Source organism: Sminthopsis crassicaudata, chromosome 3 (genome assembly GCF_048593235.1).
Source record: "Sminthopsis crassicaudata isolate SCR6 chromosome 3, ASM4859323v1, whole genome shotgun sequence".
Lineage (NCBI taxonomy): Eukaryota > Metazoa > Chordata > Mammalia > Dasyuromorphia > Dasyuridae > Sminthopsis > Sminthopsis crassicaudata.
The window spans coordinates 416,225,559-416,246,827 of NC_133619.1; the positions used below are offsets into that span (position 1 = coordinate 416,225,559).

General features: G+C 35.0%; 1 protein-coding gene across 4 annotated transcripts in view; it reads right to left on the reverse strand.

The window, feature by feature from the left end:
* Positions 1-679: 679 nt before the first annotated feature.
* Positions 680-21,269, reverse strand: part of GLS (glutaminase) — a 76,007-nt gene continuing 55,417 nt past the window's right edge. For all 4 annotated transcript variants that reach the window (XM_074302834.1, XM_074302833.1, XM_074302841.1 and 1 more), the window contains 4 exons: positions 7,759-7,820; positions 6,385-6,461; positions 6,234-6,297; positions 680-3,602 (listed from right to left, as the gene is read on the reverse strand). In XM_074302834.1, coding sequence (XP_074158935.1) covers positions 3,446-3,602; positions 6,234-6,297; positions 6,385-6,461; positions 7,759-7,820 — 360 coding nt within the window. In that variant the 3' untranslated portion in view covers positions 680-3,445. The remainder of the gene's footprint in view (positions 3,603-6,233; positions 6,298-6,384; positions 6,462-7,758; positions 7,821-21,269) is intronic.

The window sequence follows — 21,269 nt, forward strand, 5'->3', positions numbered from 1 at the left end:
ATTGAAATATAATATTGAAATATGAAGTGAAAGAATTCTTAGACACGTGTTTAACTTAATTTTGGAATGGCTATCATGCCCACATAATAACATGAGCTGGTGTTCATTTAATGCCTTATAGTATACATTGTGGATATATATATGTATATATGTGTGTGCATATATACACAGAGATGTATGTACACATGTGCATACACACACACATACATATATATATTAAATAGGCATAAATATAAATATATCTTATTTGACAGAATTAGCAGGGGAAATAGCTCTTATCCCCAATTGGTATAGGCACAAGGTCATGATTTGCCCAAGTATATTACATGCAAATAGAAAACAGAAGGATTCAGTTAGATCTTCTGACTCCCAATTCGGTGTTATAGAACAAGATATCCCAATCAGGTCATTAAAAGTCTGAGCTGATGAATTGTAGTGAGAGCCACTTCCACATACCCCTTTCTACATGCATTCTATACAGGATGAGGGCCTAGCTGATTTATCTCCTCCTCATCACAACCTTACCTCCATGCCCTTGGCCTCCTAAGGCCTTCACTGTCTTGGGCTAATGATTTCAAAGAAATTTAAGTTATGTTTCATAAAAAGTAGAAATCTGTGCTGTGGATAAACATAAGGTAAAAACATAGCTCTTGAGAAGAAAAAAAATTACCCCACACCATTTTTTTTTTTGTATACCTGTTTATTATACTGAAAAAAAAAAAGCAACACTATTTGATTTCATGTAAAATAAATATTTCCCAATTTCTCAACACTTACAACTTAAGTCATTTTAAGGTTAGATTCCATTATGGGAAAACTGCTAGAAGCAAATACATTCATCACAGCACATTCCCCACAAAGAATCTAAATTAAACATCAAGCCGCTCAGTCCCAGTCACTGATGGTCTTATCAAATCTTCATTATTAGTCCAGCTCTGAAGCAAAAGGGTTATAATGGAGGATAACATAGTTTTCATACAAGGATGATATAAGTAATACTAAATCTAGCACATTTCAGTTACAAAGAATTAAACTAGCATAATTATATTTGTCACAATACAGAAAACACACATGATATTGAAAACAACCAAAATACAGGTCTTTGGAGTATAGAGATGGCAGCAATTTAATAGGGAAAAAAATCAAATATTGAAATCAAATCCACATATCAGTGCCAGTCAAACCAAAACTTTGCAGATATTTAAAAATAACGGACTAAAGGAATCAGTGCAGTGCTCTAAATGAATATGAAGGCTTTACAAAAACCTTCTCTAAACATTGGAGAAAATACTAAAACTAATTCTTGTCCTCAAACACCAGTTAGGAGTATTGTTTCCTAGAGGAAAACCTGAGTTTCAGGGATGATCTTTGCTTCCTGGAGTTAAATTGCTGTTATTTTAAAATTTGAGTCACAGAATTAGCTTTGGAAGGTAGTTCAGCTGCCAACTAGTTCAACCCAAATGTGAAAAGTTTTAATACAGCTAAACCATACTGCGTTTGAGAAAAGTAGGTTCATAATTATTTTAATATATAAACCAGTGAATTTCTCCTATCCCCAAAAGACATTATAATATACACAAATTTAATAAAATTAGCAGAAAGACTTCCTCCTGGCTAACAAAGGGCTATTCCTTATGGGAAACTATACAAGTAATACCTCTGAATGTGGCCATTTACTGACTTAAAAGACAGGGAAGTACTAGAACTGGTCATAAGAGGCTTATGTAACAGGAAGAAAGACTTCAATAGCCCAATTATGAGAGCAGCAGCAGTGAGGACCATTGGTATGGACTGGGAGGATGACAGGTGAACTAGGCTTCTTTAGATTAGAAATCCAAAATGTGAGCACCTGAAGGATGGCTGAAGAAGGTGGGGGCAGCAACATGGGTTATATAAAGCTTGAAAGTTGTAATGGACTGAGAAAAAGGTTGCTAATGTTTTTATTGATTGCTATTCATGTAGCTGAGAATTTCACTCATTAGATTAAAATCAACATCATTCAGAGAGCACATTCCATGAAGTGGTCTTTACTTTGTACTTAATATCAAAGTTCTTCATTTCACTTCTCCCTGATCTAACCTAAGATACTCATTCATTCAGATGATAGGGTGAATGTATATAGCAAAAGTATATCTGCTCATCTTGGGAAGACCTTTTTATTTACTTTTCAAACATAAATATAGATAGGCATCAGCTTAAAATAAAATGAAGCAGGATGTTTGTTTTTGTTTGACACAGAAACTTCTTTTTCTGTTTGTTTCTTTTTTTCTTTCATAAGGAAATGCTGGAATCTCACACAATGGCAAAAGAGAAGAAAAATGGAGTGTTTGCTAGTGGTCCCCCAAACTGAACAGCTATCTTAAGATTTATGGTGACAAGCTTAAATAATAAACATGTCACTTTATGGCAGATCACACACTGTCAAAATGACTTGGGTAGTTTTCTGAACTTAATTTAGGTGAAAAGCAGAAAAATATGCCCTCTGAGAAGCAGCATTGCAGCAGTCTATTTTGTTGTCAAGTCTGTTAAGTTCCACCAATGTTGACTTGGCTTGGTAGTTCATTCTATCTCTGGTTTGTTTTTCTAGAAAATGGGCTTAGTTGTAGCTACTATATAAAAGGCCAAGGTTGAGAACCCTCCTGACTAATGTAGCAAAGATCAAAACTGCATAGTATAGAAGCACCACTGCCAAGTTCAAGAGAAGAAGCAAAGACAGCTAAATGTAGAAAAGGAAAGAAAGGCTGGACTAGGGAAGATATGAAAAAAGAATCCTCTGAAAGGGTCCAAAGTTACATTCATACTTAGATCTTTTGGTCACCAAACAAACTTTAAAATCCCTGATGAAGTCGAATCAAAATTAGTTTACTATTTATTGACAGTCATTAATATTCTCACAAGTAGGTACAGGGAAACATTGGAAAAAAACATACAACCTTAAGTGCATAGAGTGTTTGAAAAACACCCAAACTATTCCAACATTTCAAATCTGATATCTTGAAAAAAAAAAAAAAAAACCCACTTCCATTTGCTCCTAGAGGCAGCCTTGTTCATTTGGGCCAACTGTACAAACAAGTTTTCAGTTTAAAAATGCATATTCAGAAGAAAGGACAAGTATCACAAATGCACACAACACAGAAAGAAATTGTAAAGACCACAGTAAAGCGAGCAATAGTGATTTTTGTTTTTTACATCAAATTATCCACAGCACGAGGTAATATCGCTCACATTATAAAGGGAGATCCTGCTTTGTTTCTATTTTTTTTTTCCAGAGAGATCAGATTTGTCCTCTGCATACAATGAAGAAAAAACTCCAGTAACACTGAGATAACAGACAAACTCTGTAAAATATACATCACTACCAGGGAAGTACACACGCTCTTCATAATCATTTTTCACAATTAAATAGCTAAATGATTTGATTCTTAGGATCAAGCTTGAGACCCTATTACAACAATCCATCTAGATTCTTATGAACTGTCTGATTTTCTTTACCATCGTTGGAATCTCCTGGAGGTGTATACTGGACTTGGTATTCCTGAAGGATTTTAAACACATCATGGTGTCCAAAGTGTAGAGCTTCATCCATAGGAGTGTTATTCCACCTGTAAGAAATCGCACAATTGTGACTGGAATGTTCAGTGAATGGAAACACTTGTCAGTCATCTGTTGTCTTTTTGTAGACAAGCCATCTGCTACCCAAAGTGATAAGACCCTTCCATCTCACAGCCCTATGAGGTATATAGTCCATACATTCTTTATCCCTGCCTTTTTCTGTAAGGTGGATCACTGAGATCAAGGAGGGAAGGGGCTTGCCATCAAGTGGTGGGACCAGCTCCTGAACCCACCATCTTCTAACTTGGTCTAGTGCTCTCCCTATTACACTCTGGAAAACCATGGGCTCTACAATTAATTTATTTCAGTGATTTCTTGTAGAGGGAATTTAACAGGGGAAATTCAGAAAAGGTCTTTAAATTCAAAATGTGAAACTTGAAGATGAATTTTCATTCTGCAATCAATTTACCTTTCCAAGTCAGTCTGAAAAGTAGACTTTAAAGAAAATGTTGCTAAACAGAGATGGTATAATGAAGACTTTAACAATCTAAAAAGTTGAATGAAAAAAACCAAGGCATCTTTTTCAATTATATTTAAAGATGATTAACAAAGCTTATATAGATTCATCATATATACATAATTATTTATGGGGTCATATGCATGTATATATATAGAGAGAGAGAGTTTATTAGTGTGTATGTATATACACATATACATATCTTCATATAGTATGTATAAATATGTACATACACACACACACACTCACGGGTTCCATTCAAAGACACTGTGTCCCCCCACATTCCCCGCCTATCCCAAACTACAATTGGGGTACATAAATGCAGCTAGGTAATAGTGTTAACTATAGAACTCAAATTTTAATCTCCTAACAAAGGAATGGAAGCTCTAGTCACTGACTATCAGTCTAATTTCCTCCATTTATCACTTCACCCCAAAGATGTACTACATTTTCATTCTCTTCAATGATCTGCAACTACCATTCAAAGATTCTGAAGGTGTTGTTTTTTTTTTATTTTAAAGAATACATTTTAGGACTTAAAATCAAAGATAACCTTATTCCTAACTGGATAATTTGCATCTTAAAGAATGATGCTAAATGGTAAGGCTACTTAAATAAACTAAATATAGAATAATAATGATGATGATGATGATGATGATGATGATAGCAGCTAACAGTTACATAGCACTTGCTAACTCATGAAAATCATTACCTGAGCTTTTCTCCCACTTTTTTTTTCCATGCTTGCATTTCTCTTTGGGATACATGCCATCCCTTTCTACATCTTGAAAAGCTATTTATTTCTGAAAAAACAGCTAAAAGCCAAAATGGCATATTAGAAAGAGTATCTAAAGCCCTAGGCTCAAATATTATCAGACACTAATTAGCTCTGGGCAAGCCATTTAAGATCTTTAAGACTCAGTTTCCTCATCTATAAATTGGTAATAATACTAATAATATTACCTACTTCACAAAGTGATTGTGAAAAAAATGCTTTGTAAATTTTAAAATATTTTATTTATATATATATATATATATATATATATATATAATATGTGAGTAACACATTGATTAAATAATAACTAAATTCTACATACTAGTTAAGACATTTTAACTTTACATTCCCCAAATCTAGTTTTGGGTGCTTGTGTAAAAAACTGGACCAGAGTTGGAAAACTGAGTGAGATCTATGGTCATCCCGGCTGCTAGGAAATCCTCAAGAATAAGAAACTAACAGACGATTTCCCTAAAGCTGGGTCTAGTCCATGGCTGTTAATAAATCTACTTCCTTCTAAAAGCAAAGTTCCATTATCTATCTTTGATGTGCTCACACAGACTCAAGTTTAAGATGCCCAAGTAATTGTTAAAGGTACCATACAATAGATGGAGGAACACAGAATAATTTTACATGTATTACCTTGACTGCTAACTCAAACAATACAGCATTTTGGAAAACCACTTCACCACGTGAGTCTGCCATCTTACTTACTACCCAGTGGTTGCTGGCCTCCATTCTGGCCAAATAAATTCGAAAATGCTTTCTTTCTTCCTTTGCTACAAATTATACTTATCCCTTTGCTCAAAATCCAACTTTTCCATACAGGTATTCTCAGCATCCCACTAATCCAGCTTCAAGACTTCCAAGACCCCTCAGCACTTATTTATATAGTTCTGCACCATTAATTGTTTATGCATTTGCTCATATGCATCTATTCTAAATGCAATTATGTAAATGTTCACATGTTTATCTTTTTTCCCTCATTAGGTTGTAAAGTCCTTGAGATCAAGGAACCAGTCTTCTGTTCCTACATTTCTCATTATAGTGTTCTACACAAAGAGGATGCTAAACACTGACTAACCAAACAGTCTGAAAAATCCAAATATATATATGTTATCTCCCTAGACAAGAATCTGGGTGCTGGCAGTAGTGGGGGTGGGGGAGGAGAGCAAAGAAAAATTGAAAGTAGACACTACACATCAAAAACAAGGAATTTGTCGACTATGAGACCAGCTGGAAAATACATCATGGTTTCAGGTATGAGTATTCATTTAAAAAGCACCACCATTTGATGGCAATAAATGGCAATAAAACACCACCAATAGAATCAAAGAAACCAGTAAGAACTTCCATATTTACAGGGGAGAAGCCAAAATAACTGCTTACCTGTCCTTGGGGAAAGGATTCACTTTGCAGGCTTCCAACAAAAATTTAACTACTTCCACATGACCTGTAATCCCAAAATAGTAACAGTTAGGCCTTCATTCTATTAGAAAGCTAACATGAAGATGAATAAATTAAAGGTTTCAACTATTACCTTCTGCAGCTGCAACATGTAATGCAGTTCGAGAATCATAATCCCGTTGTTCCATATCCATAGCTGACAAAGCAAATCTGAAAATTCACAATTTAACAATCACTCATTAAATATAGGTACTCTAAAATTAATCCACTCATGACATTTACAAAGGTAGTCTAGCACATCAAGTGCTTGCTGCCCTACCTACAAATCATCCTAAAAACCTCTCAACCAAACTTTTCTCTTTAATTCTATTAGATAGCTAAATCGAACAAATGTCTTCTATAATGAGGTTCATGGAAACCAAGATACTGGACCACTAGTTCACATGCATTTGGGGGAATTACCTTGCTTCTCTCTGTTAGCTTGCTGGACTGGCATAGGGGTATAAACATTGAGCACCTCACAAGACAATTACACTTCATTATGATAAATACTCAGAGATCTGAAGAATGGAAGCACAACAGGCACCTTCAAGTCTCTGGAGGACAAAAAACCAACACCAAAAAAATCCCCCGTGTTCACAAAACAAAATAAACAAAAAAACCCTGCTTGTCCTACATTTTAAAATCTTCAATCTAAACAGTAAAGAATAAGATATTTCAAGAACATCAATGAAAATTAAATATTTCCATTCCAAAGACCAAGTGAGACAATGGCGATTAGATCCACTGAATTTGTAGTCCAAAGAAAAACAGTTCACATCCAGACATTGCTATTTTATCACCTGTATGGCCATGGACAAATGATTTCACCTAGGGGGTGATACTTGATGACCTTAAAACTTCCCTTCCAGCTCTAAATCAATATATTATTGATCTCTTTCTAAGAATGATATACAAAGCTGGAGTAGTTAGCCACCTACATAGCATTTTAGGAGCACCAAAAGGCTCTATTTATATAAAAAGTACTTTACATACTTCTGCTACTATTTAATTATAAGAATTATTCCTTGATGGACAAAGGAAAATAGATTCATCTCTAGAAGGGGATTGCTTAAACCTGATTTGGTGGGAAATTTAGGATGAGAATTTTCATGGTTGGTCCATCACTACCCATAAATGTAATTTATTAGTTTAGCCTCAGTATATAAAGATCAGGTCTCCAGAGGGAAAAAAAATAAGCTACATAAGTTTTTATAAATCAAAAGGGATAGAAAAAGCCCAAGAATACAAGTAGGTACCACCTAGAGGCAGCATTCTTAAGTGGGACATTGGAAGAGTATATTTAACAGCAGCTTTGTCACCTGTGAAATTTTGTGGGAGGGAGGAGGTCTTTCTGTCTAAAATGAGAAAAATTAAGAATTGACTTTGACCACTTATTAAGGAATAAGGTCCATATGTGTGGCAAGGAGATTTTCTCTAGCCAGTCACTCCCACCCTTTTAACTGACCTTCTAAGGGCTGACACATCTCCTGTATATGCAGCAAACAAGAGGTTTATCACTGATTTCACCTGTGAAGAAGACAAATTTCAGGCGTTAGCTAAAGAAAAGATGCAGGGTATAAGAGATGCTATATGTAAATTACATATTTTAAATATATAACAGTCATACTGATTAAAAAGGAAATTATTTGCCTCATCCTCACCATTTTGTGCTAATTAGAAATAGAACACATGTCTATGCTACCAATTCTTCTTTAAAGAGTAAGAAAGGTCAATCAACACACTAAGAACCAAAAGGAAAGAGAAGATGGAAACAATTGGCAACAGATTACAAGGATTAAAAAAATAAAAAGAATCATGGAACTACTATTATAAAAATATGGTATGGTGAAAGAGGAAGAAAATATAGCTTGGGCTATTTTTGTGTGTCATGGTACCTCTTAAATATTTAACAATTCAGAAAACTGTTGGAAGAAAATGGCTCACCACCTCATATTAAAGAAGTATGCCAAACACCAGTACCCTGCCAGCAATCACCATCATCACTAGAGCCATTAGCTCCATTTGGAATCGTAATCAAAAAAAAAAAAAAAGAAAAAAAAAAGTTATCCACCTTTATTCTCTCAAATAAAGCAAATGGGATTTGGCTGAAAGAAAATGTTTGGTTCTGAGTTTGGGATGTAGCACTACCTCTGGTGAGGAGGCTTCCCAAGTACCAGGAGCAGAACCCTAATGAATGGATAATGTCTGGTTTAAGATTATCAGGGGCAAAGTATTCCACCATCACTATGCCTATGCCAAGTTGGCTTCAAGAAAAATGTGAAACACCAGTTCAGTCTTGATAGTGGAACATTTGCTTAGCAGTTATATACAATAGTTTAATAGCATAAAAAAAAAATCTTTAGTAATCTGTGGTTCTCAGTGAATTTAGCATCCATGTTGCCAACCCACCTAAACACCACCCCCCATTCTGCTCCTCTCTCAACTCTAGTTGCCATGTTCACTTGTTCAGAGAAGCATAAATTCTAAGGAAACTAAGACCCAGGCCAGCTACTGTGCCAGGTATTGGGGGATACAAGATGACAAAAATGAAACAGGTCTTGCCCATTGGGCCTTTCCATTCTAGTAGTGGGGAAGGGGGAAACAATGTAGACAGAGATCACCACAAAATATACTAAAAGTGGGGAGAAGGCCCTAACAATGGGAGTTAGGAGTATGGAGAATTCTGTAGGAGTCTCCATCTAAGCAAGTGAGAGATTCACAGAAAAGGGAGAGCATTCCACTACAGGACAGGTGCAAAGGGTATGTAAATGGGAGATGAAAACATTGTCCACGAATTAGCAAGTGGAAATGTTGTGATAACGTGATAAAAGATCAGTCTGGAAAGATAGATTGGAGCCAAATTATGAAGGGGTTTAAATGCTAACAAAGGTGATGGGAATGAAAAGGAAAAGAATATTTGTTAAGTACCTACTTTGTGCTGGGAATGATGCTAAGAATTCTACAAATATTATTTCATATGATCTCACAATTACCCTGGAAGTTAAGTGCTATTATTATCTGCATTTCAGTTGAAGAAAGTGGGCAGACAATGGTTAAGGAACAGAGCTAGTATATATCCGAGGCCACATTTGAACTCCAGTGGTCCTCATTCTAGCCTCCTCCAACCCAGTGCCCTGGTGCCCGGAGGCTGCCTCTGAAAATGCAAAGCCACTTCAGGGAGTGATATGGTCAAACCTGTCCTTTTGAATTATTGTGACATGAGCATGGGAAATGAATAGTCACCAATATTCCATTACTAATATCTCAGATTTAATGATCCTCCTCCAACCAGTTTCTTTATCTGCTCTCTCTCACTTGGGCTAACCACTGAAGCAATTCCTCCCCTTCACAAATAGTCACTGTGCTTTCCCAGTTCATCCAGGCCTATTAGTTAGGATGGGGGAAGGGGACGCAAGAAGGAACCAGAAATAAATATACATCTGAAATGCAAGTTTCTCCAGACTACCTGTGATGCTGTCTAACCCTAATTCCATAGTCCACCTTCACAAAGATCCTAAGAATGTCTCATCTCCTTAACTTCAACCCTACCACTACCCTGATCATTCCCATGTACTTTGTCCACTCCTGAATTTCAGACCAGAAGCAGTAAAAATCAATTCACTCATTCAATAAATATTTAATTACCTACTATGTGCCAGACATTGTGCTAAGTCATTGACACTGTACTACTCTGATTCATTAGAAATTTCATTCTGGCTAATAAATTGGATCGTCCATGCTGCTGGCTATCAACGTCTTTCATTTATTTCTGCTTATTTCCTTCTCTATTCTCTATCCACTGACCAAATATTAAAGATTCAGAGATCTTTAAGGAGGGACCTTAAAAGGTCCTCAAAAACAATCACCAAGAAGAGGTTACTACTAACTGAAGTTTAGTAACTGAAAAGGCAAGGTACCTCCATGGGAATATTATCTAACACTTATCCACAAAATCTATCTCAAATTCCCATTCTCTAGAAAGTAAGGGTAAGGGCTGTGTCTGATTTGACTTTATATCCACTCAGTTTCCTCAGAGCACTAAATCACCTCTAAGTTCACTCTTGGGTCTAAATCTATGATAAATATTTTTTGAGCAGACAAAAGAAGTGGATTTTAATTCCTAGCTATACCACTGACAAGCTATGTGACCTAGAATCAAAACCACTGGGCTCTCTACTTTTAATATGAAGGAGGCATGAAATAAGGTTGAAATAAAAGAAATTCCTTACAACCAAACCATTGTAGGAATCTGTGATTAGACAATCTTGAGAATATCTTAAGAGTCTCCAATTTCTTTCCATCTGCCGCACTTTAAAAATTATGCTTTTTTGAATTTATGTTTTCTGACCAACTAATTTTCAGCACTTTGTTTAGGCATTCAAATTTAGGGATTTAGACTCCATTCGTATAATTTTTGACCATATAGTGACCAGACTCAACTTTAATTTCTAACATATTATTGAGTTATAAAATCTGCATTGGTGGGACAAACTATTTCAGTTCAATAAACAAGAATCAATAATCTACTTACTATAGACAGCAAGACATAGCATTAAGGGGCAGGAATTTAAAGCTAAGCACAAAATGCTCATTGCCTTTTAAACTTACAATCTAACAGCAAGACTAAAAGGAGTTTAAAAAAAAATTTTTATTAAGGTAGTCAGGATATAAGAGTGCCAGTTCTGAAAGTCAGGAAGTTCCCAAGTTCATCTCTACCCTTAGTAGCTGTGTCACTTAATCTTGTTTGTCTCAGTTTCCTCATCTGTGAAATGAGCTGGAGAAGGAAAGGGCAAACTGCTCTAGTACCTCAGCTAAGAAAACTCCAAATGGAGCCATGAAAGGCTCAGACCACATCTAATTCAATTTTTCATCCGCTTAGCACTAAGAAGTTTTTTTGAACCTCAGCTTCTTCATCTGTAAAACTTGGAGTTTGGCCTAGGTGACCCCCTAAATTCATTTCTGGCTTAACAAAATTAGGTATGAGGTACATGAGAATAGAAGTTCATTGAGGGCAAGGTCTGTTTGTACCCTTGTGCACAATAGTGAGAGGCACACAGTGAGCACTTATTATGGTTGTTGATTTTTATTAACCATGCTTAATGCTTTTGAACTGACAAAAGTAAATTCCATAAAGAATTTAGACTGGACCTGCATTTTCATTAGAAAACACCTGAGGGAACTCAGCTAATAATGTTGTGCTGCACCTTCTCTACAATTCATTAGTCTAATAGGGCCTAGAGCACTGAGACACAAGTAATTTGCTCACAATCACACATCCAGTAAATGAGAAACAAGGCTTGAACACAGGTCTTCTTACTTTCTGGCCATACTTCACTAATAATTGAAAAAGAATGGCTTCATGAAAGAGGTAATGCTTGTAACTAGGCCTTGATGGAGACAGCTTCACAGAGAGACCCAAGTTAAAATCCAGCCTCAGACCCTTCCTACCTGTGTGATGTTGGGTTTATTACTTAACCTGAATTTATTTGAATTCACTAGAAAAAAATGGCAAAGCGCTCCATTATCTTTGCCAAGAAAATCCCATTGACAGTATTGGTCCACGCTTATTAAGAGTTGAATGAATAAATGACTCTGCAAGAGGCACATTCCAGACTTGAGGGGCCACTTGTGCAAAGGCAGAATTCAAACACTGAAGGAAGTGTCTAACAGTAGTATACAACTGTTAACTAAATAACATTCTACTATAACCATGAAAATAAGTCCACTACTTTGTTGGTCTAGGTTATTTCTGACATATGCCTTGAAAAAAGGCCTTTAAGAGAAAAAAAAAAAAAAGAAAAGAAAAGAAAAAAGGCCTTTATATTTGGTTCTTTCCTACTGTCCAAATCAGCTGCATTTAACCATTAAGGCGCTTTCTGTTATAGCATCTAGGCATCTGCTTACTAATAAATTATTTTGAAATCTCAGGTAAATTCTTTTCTTCATTTACAAATTGTAGGTAAGATCTAAAGAAGTCTCTTAGTAAGGGGCTTGCTTAGATGGATTCTAAATAATAAGATTCCTTATTTAATAAGTGCTTAAGCACTAATCAACTTATGTATATAAATAACAGTATGAATAAAATAGGCAACTTCAACAAAATCTTCTAAGTAAAATTTACAAACATGTATAAACATATTGTGTGTGCACACAAATCCACATTTTACTTTTAAGGTCTACTTTCTTCTCCAAATAACAAAATTGCATAAAATGATAGCAAAACAGATGCTCTTTCTTATTTCTTAAGATTCTCTGCAAGATGGAATGAATTAAGGCCTATGTTAGAAAATAAAAGGCTGACTAAAATTGAATCCTGCAATTCCCTGTCCCTAGCACACAAACAGAACACTAGGAGGCAATATTAGCAAAATAATCACCAACCTAGGAACTTCATTAAAAGTGGGGTAAAGGGGGCCAATAAAAACAAAAATCCACAGCAAACAAAATTCTCCAAGAAGGTACTGCACTTCCAAAATTTACATACAGCATGAAATGAACTGACTTGTCACTCACTAAAAAGAAATGAAAGTGTGCCAATTCTAAGAGCTATAAAGTAAATTGGTGGGTCATTTGGTTAATTTAAACTAAAACTTGTAATTACATCACAGACTTTGTGTTATGTTGTACAGGGTATCAAGCCCTTTTCCATGTTTTCCATCTATTAATGGGTTCCAAATAAACCGACATCCTCTGGAATAGCTGCTGTAGAGATCAAAAAGGGGAAGAGAAGGAACCTTGGAGTTGTATGTACATCCATCCTCAATTTCTGCAACCACTGGACATGTCAGTAGGGTTGGCCAAATGGAGTTCAACCCTCTGTCACCTATTTAAGTCAGTACTAAAGAGACTCTCATATTTTAGCTTTTAAAATAATTAAAATGCCAAGGTCCAGTAGATAAAGTGTTAACAACAATGCCTGGAGCTAGAATTTATTTGATGAATCACTTGAAACATTACTCAGTATTCTGGAATACAAATTCCTGCAAGGGTAGTCTCCTCCAAAGATTATGAGTCCTAATGTTTATGATTCTTTCTTGTGGGGAAAAAACAATATAAAACTATACATTCTGTAAGTGCCTCGGACAAATTTTCCAGGTACAGACAGATGACTTCATAAACTTAATTGTGACAAGTTTTACTTGCAGCTACTTGAATGGCTACACTAGATGAACATTATCAAATATGTTCAGAACTTTTCAGAACCCGTAATCTTTATCAGGGTTGTATTTGTACAAGGTCACAACAGTATAAAACAATGTTCCAGGTCACAAGATCATTTAACTCTTTTCTGAACTTTGTCTATGTGTGGCACCAGCCTCCCAACTAACTCCCTTTTCTTCCATAAACACTGGGTGGGGCTGGAAACTGGAATTTCCATCTGATTTGCAAGTCATAAACATGGTATCACTTCTCTTTCACTGTTTGCTTTATATTTCCAACTCCAACTTGGAGTTTTTTTTTAGAAAGAAATGTGTACGTAAAGACATTTTGTGGACTTCCCTTTCTCCCCCTATTTCCAAGCGGTTTATCAATTAATTAGACTTAATTTTTCTAATTTATATGTAATGCTAGTACTTATTTATAATGCTAGGGATGCAACTTTTTTAAAATTAGAATTTAAAAGTTGTAATTGTTAAATAGGAAGGTTCATTGCTTTTATAGGTATTTTATTTATCGCTGAGATTAAGAGTCTGCTCAAGGTCAGGTCACAGAGAAAAGGGAATTAGTGGTGCAGCTGGGAAGAGAACCCAGGTTTCTTGATCCTCCCAGTCCTATAGTACAGCAGCCTCTTTTTAATACAGTCTCAAAGCTTTATCCAGGGGATAAAAGGAAACTATAGGATTAAATATTGAGCTTCAGTCCCTGTAGGCATTTATGGAAAGCCTAAAATAATAATGATGATGATGATGATGATGACGATAATATAGTCACATTGCCTTTAATCCCACACTCCTCCTAACATCCCAACTTGAAAAAACATTATTCCTACAGTTTCTTTTATTCATTTTTGGTTCCAGTTCACACATAAAGGCTAATTCAGGCTTTTGGCTTTGGGAAAATAGGGCCTTTAAGGAAGGAAATGACTAACCAAAAAGGTAGTTAACTGAAATGTCATCTTCCGGCCCCTACAGTTTCAGCTTTTACATAAATTCAGCTCTCATTTCAGGCTTACAGTTAGATCTGTGGACATGGAACAAAAATATTCTCATTCTTTGTGTTAAATAAACCATCACTACCAGAAGTAAGATTTGTCTGAGTCACTATAAAACCAGATGTCTTGAATATAAATGAAGTGTTTTCAGACAGGTTTATGGAATGATACCATGCATGTTCTTGGTTTATAAAGCTGCATTTAATCTCCCGCCCCTCCATTATTGAATGTGTTAAATAAAACTGATGGGAAAATGTTATTTTATTATTATAGCCAAATAATAGGCAGCCAGGCATCATTCTTTAATTCTATGTAACGTAATTACCCCTTCTGACAAGATTTTTTAAAAAGATGGTATATAAAAGCATGTATGTAAAAGGCTCTGGTTACTCAATGTGAAAAAAACTATCTTTTAAATCCCTATTGTTTCTATTGCTTAGCTTTAAGTCTTAGGGCTTTCCCTTTCTCTCCCCATGTTCTCCCAATTCCCAAGCAGCTTATCAATTAATCAGAATTTTTCTAATTTATACATATTAGTTCTTGGGAGGGATGCAAATTTCTTAATCAAAATTTAAAATAGCTATAATTTTAAGTAGGAAGATCCACTGCTTTTATAGGTATTTTTATTTATCACTGAGATAAGCCCAAGTCTGTTTTCTTCTATAAGATGAAAATGAGATGGCTTGAGCATTGTGCACAGATAAGCCTAAGAATCTTCAAGCCCTGCCGCTGACGCATATAATTTCTGTAACCTTTTAATGACTTAGGCTGCTAAGACTAATAAATTCCCATGAAGGCACTTGTAGGCCTGGACCAAAAAATAAATAAACTTCTACTGTCTGCTTTACAGGGTTATCATGAGCAAAATATTTAATGAAATCTTAAAATGCTATGGCATGCCATTATATTGTTGGGAAGTTTATATAAACCCAAATATAATTTAGAATTTCTTCTATTTACTAATTGTTAAAAGTCATATAAATGTGCTTCTAAAAAGCAAATCATAGCAAAGTCAGTTGAGATGAACTAAGACTACTATAAATTTCTAAACTTTCTAGACACTGCAACATATTCTGTAGGAAGTAGTAGCTGGACTTGTGGTTTCATTAGTATAGGGAACTCCCAAGAAAGGAAATTCTCTACTAAATGCAGGTCAGCAGTTTCTATGAAAGGTATTCATTAAAGATTATATCATATAAAAGCATAAAACTGAATCCCAAATTAGATCACTAAATTAGAAAATATCTTTTATGGGAATAAACTGTTGTTCTGCAAATTCATGACCAGATCCTGAAATGGAGGCAAATTCTTTAATTGTATTTTTTCATGGATGAATTTGCAATCTCTGAAGCAGTTCAAGTGAATGTGCTTGAACCAGAAAATGCTCATGTTTGACTGTTTACTTCAGAAAAAGGTGCTTGTGGAAATAGCCTCCACTAATATACCATACTGAGGTATTTGGGGTTTTTTTTTTTTTAAGTATTCAATTTTAAAATAATTTAAATTGCTAACAGTTGGTCTACCACTAAACTACAAAGATCAGATTCAGAACAAAGGAATCTGGATGACCTTTCACAAACACAAGAATTTAAGTTTAGCTTATCATTCAAACTATAGTTCTAAAAATTGGTGCCATGAGTATAAACATGGCACAGCAGATTCCAACCACTTACTAAGTGACCTTCTAGGTCTGTTTCTGAAAATCTAAAAGGGTTGACCTAGAAATAACATTTTATCTAGCATAAATTCCTAAGAAGATGCCTGAGCAGATTTACTCTGCTCAGTATTTTCCCAAAACAAAATCTGAAAATCTCACCATTTCATAGTATCAATGTGAAATGTGTAAGTACCATAGAAAAAGCGCCTAAGAAATCTTATTGGTATAAAAAATAATTTCATTTTAAATTGAGGAAGTAATCAAAGCCTTTTTGGGGTAGTGATAGGATTGTGTGTGTGGGTGTATAAAGATCAAAGAAAGAGAAGGCAAGAGAAATCCAAATGATTGGTTTTGATACATTTATGTGCTAAAGAACAGATTTGGAAGCAAATAAGCTTTTATTCTTTATTTATTTGCCTTTAAAATTCTAACAGTAAAGCCTATATTTTGAGTTCCTATTGATAAAAGCAAAGATACCCATTGAAACATCAGCAGAGGTAAACCTCTTATCTTTCAGTGGCTCATAATTATGCTACCAGACTTCTAACAAATGGTTTAAAAGGAGATAGCAACATAACTATCCCTCCTTTTATTACTGATTACAAAAGTTAACTATTACATCTTTATTTGGTATTGAGTCTCTCAAAATGTTTCACCGAACTTGTACAATTAGTGGTAGACCCAAATAAAAGAGGAAAAAAATAGAACTTCAAATACAAAACTTGTCAAGAGAAAACTTTTTCCAAAAAAACATAGTAATTGTCTAAAAAGTTTCAGCATATCTAGCTTTCCCTCTCATCTTTGTCCCAAGTGATGCTCTTACCCCAACCACTGTGAATGCCACTAAACAAAATGACATGAACAGGAATCCAAGGGTGATTTATGACAAGAAATCATTACATGTCAATTCTCAAACTAGGAATTAAGAAGATGCAAATAATTCTTACCCAAAGAAACTACTGGAAGCAAATCAATGGATGTCTACACTTGGAGAATTGTGTTTAAGCCTGTAATTTCAGGGCTCTAATTATTAAGAATATGCCTCCTAACAGGTTCCAAGTACTGATTTAAAAATCTTATGTTCCATGAGAGTTCCAATCCTAGTACTTCCTTAAAAGATGGTCACTTTTCCCTTTTTTTATTCTTCTACAGGATTATACATTAATTTTTGCAACTGCATTTTTAATAGCTAGAGATGTTTTGCAAGGCACACACAATATAGGCAGGTTATAAGGTATTAAAAACACGAAAACTTATTTTTAGTTCTATGGAAAGATGTGTCATGGTTTGTAGAATTTAAATTGTAAACTTCATCCAACAAATGGGGGAGTAGAGAGGGAAAAGTAGAAAAGATGATCATATTTGTAGTGTTTTTCCTCCTTCAATTTGTACTTTGATTTCTCGACATGGTGTACAAGCTACTTTGGGTTTTCTTAAAAGCCATGGGCACCAGTCTGATATTAGACAAACTGTAAAAACTTAAGTGCCAGTCCTATCAAGCCTGCCATCAGAGGTTTTTTCACCAGGCAATTAGCAACTGAGTGATGCCTCTCCTCCCCAACCTTGGTTTCTTTGAAGTGGCTTTAAATGAATAAGGTTTATGGATATATAGAATGGTTTTAAGCTGTGCAGATAGAATGCCTACAAAAAATCAGAATTTCTTCTAAACTAAAGGAAAGTCTTTTAAAATTCTCATTTTTGTTGAGGGAAAGATTAATTTGGGTACTAAACAATTGCTCTTAAAATTGTCAGTATATAGGTAGGTGGGCATTCAGCAAGTGTCAGCCCTCCTCTGACATTTCTTAGTGTTGTGTAGTAAAGAACCATCTGTAACAAGTTCTAATAGCCTTGAGCTCTCTAGGGACTAAGCCTAAGTCACCAAAGTAGCACCACCAGTAGTTTCTTGGCAGCCAGGGGATGGATTCTTTAGCCATCAATGAATAGATAACCTCATCAAAGGATGATGACTCAAGATGTGAACTGATGTAGGAATAGAAATTTTTAACTTAAAAAAAGCAAAGAAACCCCCCCCAAAAAAAAAGCACCTTGGTTTAGAAACCAAGAGAGGTTCACTGTAGCTCCTAGACTTAATCCTTAAGATCTGCCTCTACCAGTGCCCTATCCTCCCTAAACCATACTCATAGAACATTCTTAGAAGGTATATTAGGGTTATCCTTGCATAGAGCAAAGGGATAAGTAAGGGTGCATCTGCAAACAGTATTTGTTGCCACAAGAGATAAAGTAAAGAAATTGCCCAGTTTAGCCCTGTTCATTTAAGTGCACTTTACTGAATCACATGAAAGACCTAACCCGATTTTCCAGATCTTCTCTAATATTGATCTTTATAAATCATGACTCTAGTCATGACAAAAAAGGGAGGATATCTTGGACCTAGAGCTAGAACACACATCATTTATTGTCTACTTCAAAACTTCCCTATCACAGCTTTGGCAACTGCAGCTCACGAAGGTTGTGACACAATAAGGTCATGACATAAGGTCACACATGTAGCATCAGGGAAATGGGAACACCTAATGTTCTTTACACTGTCTCCTGTGGATTCCTACAGTGTCCTTTCCCAGTTTATCACTAGGAAAGCACTCCCTATTAAACTAAACAATTCCTATCAAGAAAAAGATTATCAGCGCGCATTTGACCTAACCACAAATTATAAGTATATATAATATATATATGTATATAAAACTGTCCTTTGGAGACAATTCATTTTATACAAGAATGTCATCAATGTCATAGAAAATAGATAATGACAATTTCTTACAGGAAGACATCCATTTCACTTAGGAGGGAATGGATACTTAAGTTCAATTGAATATTCAACAATATTTTGTACTAGGCATAGAGCAAATGTATTGAGGAATTATCAATATTGAAAACTATGACTAATATCTTGATTCTCTAGAATTTAGAGTGGCTTTAATTAGTATTTTCAGTTAATTAAAAACCAGCAATAATAACAGCAAGGAATAGAGAAATCTTTATGCATAACTAGATAATCTTCCACCAAACAAAGTGGTCTATAATAGAAAGCGGGAAAGGAATACTTATGTTTGGATAAATTCTTCTCAGTGCTAGACTATCTATGATGAGGGTTCCAAACCCACAATAATGGCTTAAAAACAATTTGTAAAACCCTCTTCCACTTTCAAACTACAGAAACTTAAAGGTTATATAAAAATCACATAAAATTTGTGTTAAGCATGTATAAGACTGCTTGCCATCTAGGGTAAGGGATAGAGGGAGGGAAGGGAAAAGTAGGAACAGAAGTGAGTACAAGCAATAATGTAAAAAATTACCCAAGCATATGTTCTGTTGATAAAAGTTATTAAAAAAAAAAAAAAAGTATGACTCAGGCCAGGCAGATAAAGTCAACTCAACAAGCAAAAAAACAATAAAAACAAAAAACAAACAAACAAAAAAAAAACTGTATTAAGTTTAATGGAATTTTTTTTAGGGAAGCACTCAGGAGTGTCTTGGTTAGTCACATAGAGCTAGTGTCTGAGGTGGAATTTGAACTCAAATCCTGGACTCAGGGCTCTCGATTGTGCCACCTAGTTGCCCCAAGGTCAATGGACTTTAAGGAATAAACTAACGCTTTCAAAACTAATTAAGCTTAGTGCTGATTCAAGTTTTTAAGATCATTAGGGCATTTTATCTTTAATCTTAATTAATGAGGTATTGAATAAAACTAGCATTTGATTTGTAAAGTAAAAATATAGGATATACAAATAAAATTTCATCCATAATAGTTGCTTCTATAACTCTGCATTACAAATTATATCTGTACATAAGTGAAACATTAAACTGAAAAGCCAAGTCAATGAGTAGGGAAGAAAGGGGTGTTAGGGAAATGGGAAAATTAGGATAGAAAAAGAAATGTCAGTATTATATATTATGCTAGTACTTAAGAATGCTGCTCATGGAAATGAAGTAAAAACATGGAGTACAAAATTGGCTACTTTAAAAAGCTAAAATTAAACCATAAAGGATTTGATACAGCGCTGTCACCTTTGCCATTTTCCTTCATGTAATATGCCATATTATTGGAGGGAAGATGTTGTTTCTCTCCAAAAGAACAATTTTTCAAACAATTAAGTGAAAAGCCAATTTTATTTTTCTACCAAACAGGTTGAAAGAACAAAAAGAGGCTTTATTGGTATAATTAATTTAACAAAAAAGTGCTATTTTAATTGTCTTCCATTCTGACGTTGCACTAAACATTTAGGATATACATTAATTGAAATATTATATATTTTTATTTCAGTTCGCCTCTAGTTAATACTAATTATGATCAACAATAGCAAACCACTTATTTCATTCCTTTATTTAAAATACAGTCAGTGCATATAGACTTGGACAGATGGCCAAGTCCAAATGTACCTAAGACTATGTCAAGAAGTTTTGATGAAAAGTCAGAAAAGAACTGTTAAATCTTTATTAACATTAAATGTATTTTTAAAAAATACAGCTATTATGGAATTGTTAGGATTACTAGGTGAGAACTCAGGTTGTCTGGACAATTACAAGGTGAGAACTCAGGTTGACTTGACAGTTCTCTGGCTCAGACCTGTAAAGGGAGTTTACACCTTAGGAATCCTAGAAGGAGCAAGCTCATTGGTTGAAGTGGTTCTTCCCAGAAGCCCTTGCATTATCCCACGCCCATTCTCTGGGAGGATAAAAGAGGCAACATTGGGCCTGGAGAGCAGATTGGACTGGAGAAGGACAAGAGTTAAAGAGGAGAAGTCTCTGCATTACATCAGGCCTGATGGGGCTCTCTGCAGGAAGGGAAGTCACTTCTCTGGACAAGAGTTAACAGCAACTACCTGGAGACAACGGTTCACTACATGGAATAAAATATTATCTTAAATTTCTGGGTTTTTAAAATAAAAATACATTAAAGGGAAAACTTTTGGTAGTTAAACTATATAATTTAATAGTTTACTTTGCGTCTAAATTCTAAATTTCACATGTAAAAACAATAAAGGTAAGATATTCTGAATTAAGACAGTGCTATATGACAACATGTAAGAATAAAGCTAAAATAAATTTTGGTTCAAGCTCTTAAAGTAAACTTGAGATCATTTTGGGGGGAGGAGGTAGAGTTAAGTGACTCATTTGAGGCTACCCAGCTAATTAAATGGCTGAGGTC